This window comes from Anarrhichthys ocellatus, unplaced genomic scaffold (assembly GCF_004355925.1).
Source record: "Anarrhichthys ocellatus isolate YVR2014 unplaced genomic scaffold, GSC_Weel_1.0 scaffold42, whole genome shotgun sequence".
NCBI classification, from domain to species: Eukaryota; Metazoa; Chordata; class Actinopteri; order Perciformes; family Anarhichadidae; genus Anarrhichthys; species Anarrhichthys ocellatus.
In genome coordinates this window covers 2,340,552-2,346,324 of record NW_022280072.1, presented here as the reverse complement: position 1 = coordinate 2,346,324, position 5,773 = coordinate 2,340,552, and the positions used below count along the sequence as shown (strand labels likewise).

General features: G+C 41.0%; 2 protein-coding genes across 2 annotated transcripts in view; both read right to left on the bottom strand.

Moving 5' to 3' along the window:
• Positions 1-678, bottom strand: part of lama3 (laminin, alpha 3) — a 19,028-nt gene extending 18,350 nt beyond the window's left edge. Inside the window, exon 1 of the mRNA XM_031868293.1 lies at positions 494-678. The gene's annotated coding sequence lies outside the window, so the exon portion shown is untranslated. The remainder of the gene's footprint in view (positions 1-493) is intronic.
• Positions 679-1,944: 1,266 nt separating this feature from the next.
• On the bottom strand, positions 1,945-5,773 carry cts12 (cathepsin 12). The gene is made up of 8 exons (XM_031868454.1): positions 5,749-5,773; positions 4,525-4,670; positions 4,322-4,441; positions 3,280-3,444; positions 2,969-3,190; positions 2,694-2,862; positions 2,135-2,240; positions 1,945-2,044 (listed from the first exon to the last, which is right to left on the bottom strand). The coding sequence occupies exons 1-8, from the start codon at positions 5,771-5,773 to the stop codon at positions 1,945-1,947; spliced, it is 1,053 nt and encodes a 350-aa protein (XP_031724314.1).

Sequence of the window (5,773 nt, the reverse complement as noted above, 5' to 3'; positions counted from 1 at the left end):
AGTACAATATCTACCTCTGAGATGTAGTACAGTAGAAAGTACAATATTTATCTCTCAGATGTAGTACAGTAGAAAGTACAATATCTACCTCTGAGATGTAGTACAGTAAAAAGTACAATATTTATCTCTCAGATGTAGTGGAGAAGTAGAAAGTAGCATAAATGGAAATATGCAAGGAAAGTACAAAAATGTAGACAATGTCCTGAGTTATTTTCCAGCACTGAATGAGTGTGTGTTGTAAATAAACATATACAAGGACATGAATTACCCTATTGAAGGTTTTAGTTATCTGTTATAGATAAGTTATCTGCTGAGATATAATGAAATCAATGTCTAACAGTGTTGGTAGCTTTATACACTCACATAATTCCCTTTTGAAAGAACTATTTCATGTGGAGCAATGATTCCTTGACATTGTTTTGCAAAGTGTCCTTCTTACTCACAAAAAAAGTGGGAAACAAATTCATAAAAATCCAACGAAGCGCTGCTTTACCCGAGTGATGGCGCCGGCTGCGTGGTTGCTGGAGGAAGGATCACAGAAGAACCCTTTGGTGCTCTGCGTCTTCTGATGGATCTGACTTTGTCTGTCATGTTTACACTTTGAGCGTTTCTCAGTCGAGCCACAAACCGGAGCAAAGCAAAGCAAAAAGAACCACACCGCGCTGCAAAGCAAAGATATATTCCACTGCATCACGAGCTGTTCAGTGAGCCATATGAGTCGAGCAGTGAAAAGCTCCTCCCCCCCTCAGATAAACACCTGCAGCAGGTGAACCTTGGAGCGCTTTATGTGGGACGGTGGACAGCGAGAAACAGTAAGCGTGGATGAGTGTGGCTCAGAGTTAGGCTCGAGGTGTGGTTGGACTTGTATGTGAACTGTGTTTGGTTGAACAAGTGACAAATATACGCTTAGAAGAATAATTACTTTATTATACAGTTGAACCAGTAAGTAACTGATAAAATATTGATTATAATAGTAGAAAAAAAACCTGAAACTTTTTTATTTGCATTGAAAATATGAAGCAGCATTTTATTTGTTCTTTTAAAAACAGTCTGGAGAAGTGACAAGAGATTTCAAAATAAATGTTGCTCAGTGAATCATTCAGGATTCACAAGAGTGATCTGTTTAAAATTCACAAAAGGTACTTTATTTTTAACAGTACACAGAATCTACGGCTTGCACAATGATACAGTCATAAAAAAAATTGTTTACTACAGATTTTTTAAAAACATTAACTAAAGCATTAGCTAAAATGTGGTGAGCTGATGCAGTGTGTTTCATATTTCAAGTTTGCTGACATTTGCTTAAATGATCCACCATTAGGTTAAATGTTGTGGAAGTAAAATAACTTGGAAATTCACATTTTCATTTGAAAGTGAAGGAATGTGTTTTTACTTCTGTTCAGTTTGACATATCCTCACTTAAGGAGAGACACAACAGATACAACATTTAACTAATAGATATCATCATGAAACTTCTTCAGTTGATTATTAACGTTAAGACGATTATTTTTTGTATTTCAAGATTCCTGAAATGTTTAGATATGCAAATATTTTTTCATTTTGTTTTGACAGAGGGAATGTTGGATAACTCTTTCTATTACCCCATAAATCAGAAAATACTGTCAATATTATGTAATAAAATGTAGTATAAATGAGTCTCTGAATGATATGTGAACAAACCCCTCTGTGTTAACCTTCAGACTATAGAGAGGAATGAAACTGGAAAGTTTGGTGTCAAGATATGTTTTGTTAAATTACAGACATTTTGAAGACACTACAGGTGCATCGATAGATATCACCATCAGACTTACCCAGTTCATTACTTACATTAGGACAATTCTTTTTTTGTGTTACAAGTTTTAAGACGTTTTCTGTTTCAATAAGCAAATGAGGCATTATCTAAAGGTTACTTTTGGTGAACACGACTGAAGCACCTCATCAGAATCACAGAACAGGGTACAAAGCGTAGCTCGCGATGCCACACGTGTTTCTGCCGTCTCGGACCATTCGCATGAAGCCACCTTCGCCCCAACTGCTTCCCCAACTAAGAAGAAAAAACAAAGAATAATAGAAGATTTAGTGTTGGACAAAATCCACCGATGTTTTATATGTGGAGGTTGTTGTTTTTTCTGACCTGTTTTTGATGATCCAGTAGTCTTGGCCTCCTTCTGAGCCGTAGCCAACCAGCAGCACCGCGTGACTCAGATTGTTCGGGTTACAGTTTGGCTCATCGTATATTCCTGCAAAGGAAATTTCAACCTGCTTTAATTTATTAGTTGGCCACTTGGGGGCAGCGTAAACAAGCTGTAAAGAAAACTTTTTAGCTCTGCTTTGGTCTCCACCAACTCCTAATTATCTGGCTTTTTAGCTTCTAAATGCTTCACTATGTTCACCAGCTAGCTTCTAACTGTCTGCCTGATGTTTAGTGCTGGTGTGGAAGCAAATATGAGACAAGTATTTTTATTGTACCATCCACTATTACATCATCAGTAATCTGGATATAAGGACTAAGTGGGTAAAGGCAACTTATAGAACAACTAGAACAGTCTGGTAAGTTCACTTTCCTGTGATGCAGCCTTTAAAACAAAGAAAAGACATCACTTTCCAAAAATCATAGATCTCATATCACAATGTTGATATAATATTTATGTTTTTCCCCAGCCCTAGTATAGAGGGAGTATTTCACAATCAACCTGAGCTGTAGAACAGGAAGCTTGAGTGATCCGCATCAATAGCTACTGTGATTGGACCGATGGTTGCCACAGCATCAGCCAGGGCCTGCTCGTCTCCTTTGGGTATGAACCTGTAGTCTTTGATGTGGGCCACTGCAAGTCTGCTGTCGTAGAAACAGGGCTGGGTGTCCTGTTGAGGGGCAAATAGAGCTGAACGTTACCGACAGGCCGGACACCGAGTACATAACTGTTTCTAAGTGCTCATTTGGAGGCGGAGCCAGCAGGTTGAGGCTCACCACCGAGGTGTATGGGTAGGCGTTTGTGGACTGCAGCCCGTTGTTGACCACGTAGTCGTAGGCGTTGGCCATCCAGGCACCGTTGCAGCCGTAGGTACCATAAGATCTGGAACAGTCCACCAGGTTTTGTTCACTCAAGGACACGAGTTGACCCGTCTTCTTGTAAATTTGTCCCTCGATGGCTCCCGTAGTGCTGAAGGCCCAGCACGAGCCACAGAATCCCTGAGAAGTTTATTTAAACGAACAGTAGATTAGAAGGTGTTCATGATTGTGTATAAAAAAACCTGAAAAAGAATTTAGAAATGTCTTACCTGGTCTTTCACCTCAGTGACATAACCCATGTTCCTGTAGTCGACGACATAAGCATCCAACTTCTTAGCGTTGTTACGCAGCCTTCGGCCCGAGACGATCTTCCCTCTCTTCACGAATTGGGAGTCTATCATGGCGCCTTGCAAAACCTGGTACTCTTGTCTCGTCTAGAGAGCATGAAGAAGATTGTTTCACAATAATTAATGTTATTGAGTTGGCAAGACTGTTCGTAGCTAAGCCTGGGAAAAGTAATGCACTTTAATTTGTATAAAACCCATGTAGTCAATTTGGATGAGGAAACATTGAGTAAACATATGAAACTTAGTCTATTAACAAATGATCTGTTTTTTAATGGCATGAAATCTTCACTTAAAGCTACTTGAGGAACTTTCATTTTGTGTTGATTCTGTTGGTCCCTGTGGACAAAAGCCGTAGTGCTTCCGAGCACCAGACTCCCTTTGGAAAACCTCATTTTACTGCAGCAGGGTCTGACAGTCTGCCCTGCTCAGTCCTGGTTCTGGTTCTCCCGTGCCTCCCTTCCCAGCAGGTCCAGCAATACATCCTGGGTCTCCAGCAGCGTGGTGTCGCTGTTGGCTCCCAGAGAAAAGAAGCTCTTCTCCTGACGGAAGAGAAGGAGACGCTGCTGCTGCTGCCGGGAGCTGAGCTCTCCTACTCCCTCCGGAGCTCCTGATCTGGGTCTGTCCACGATGGACCGGTCTCTGCTGGAGGATCTGGGTCTGTCCACGGTGGACCGGTCTCTGCTGGAGTCTGAGCTGAAGGAGTTTCTAGTGAACCTGCATGAGTTCATCTGGTTTCACCAGAATCTGACCCGGTGGCTCCGATGACGAGCATTAAGAATAACTCTATAGAAACAGAGCATCTTCTGTCTGACGGTCTCACTTACTGATGAAGGTCATATAGACTCGAGGATCAGGACTGAACTGGGTTTTAGTTCCATGCTCCTCACAATAACCTTTAAATACTTTGATTTGAGGTTTTAGGCAGTGGAGCTTTTAGCATACAGAGGCAAACACTTCTCCTTACCAGGTCTCCGTATTTATTCATGGCCATCGTGAACGGCATCGTCCCCACGAAAAAACCTTGATTATTGTCTTCAATCATCTGCTTGTTCTCCCCCCAGATGGCCATCCTTTGCATGTCGTCCTGCATGAAATCACAGGAAGACTCAGAGTGAATCAGAGCACTTACAGTTGGCGCTTGTACTTTAGACGTGGAGTCAGTCTCACCATGTCTTCGTAGTTTATGCCATGGCTGCTCTTCCAGACCTCCCACTCAGTCGGGGCCACCTCGTCTGACTCCGAGGCCACATGCTGTGGGCCGAACAGCAGGACGGAGAGCAGGGCGGCTCTCAGCAGGAAGCTGGCCTGCTGGACTAGAAGGACAAGAGCATCACAGTGGAGTCACAGGTTTTGGTTGGACCTCAACAAATTGTAATAATCACAAAATTATTTTGTCATTTACAGCAAAAAATCAACAGCATAAGCATCGGGACACTGATGTAGAATTGTAGAGTTTTTGTAGTACACTGAAATTTGGATTTTTGGTCAGCAGAGGTGAGACTACGTATTGTTTTGCACGTCACAAGTAAGTTTCAAGTCTTTGTATTCTAGTCCCAGTTCCTTAACTTTTGTGTTTTGAGTCCTGAACAAGTCAAAATGGGCTCTTCACCAAATGTAATGCCATCTTTGTAACAGAGTAATAAGAAGAAGAAAGACGACAAAATGTTATTTAAAGTGCGACTGAACTTAATTATTAAAAAGACTAGACTGGTTAAGTCCGTCATGTGACTCGAGTCCATACCTCTGCTGGTCATTATATCTTTGGGTTATTGCATGAGATCTTTGTTATTCATTCTGACCATACAACCATACGACCTACAAGTTAAAACATCGTAGAGATGCCAGTTGTAGTAACACGACACTTTTCAGCACCTCCATAAGAAAATGTGCTCTGTACTTATTAGAGTAAAGACATACACAGTAACTACCTGCTGTAAAAACACAGGGTGCTTTTCTTAAAGTGAAGAACATAATATTCATTTCTAAAGTGGGGTTGATACTCGCTGTCGTGGAACTCTGGGGAAAAAGAACTCTATTGAAAAGGCTACATTTTAAACGTGACACTAGACGTTCTTCTTATGACTGAAGTCTCAAAAAGACACAATATGTCATATAAATAATCATAAATGAGGACACAAACTCTACATGTTGCTGCACGTACAAGGCCGCCTGTAAGCTCAAATACTTAAATTAGTTTAATCTAGCAGATGTTATTCTCTCCACAACAAGAGTGATTATAATGAACAAAAATAAAAGCCAATATATATCCTCAGAAACATCAGCATCTGTAGTCATGCCTCGTGACTTTTAAAATACAAGGTTGTCTTTATAATAAAAGGAACACGTTCAGGTATTTCTCTCTAACTATATGAAAGAAACAGCCCTGCTTACCTTCATGGATGTGTTTTGTTCCCAT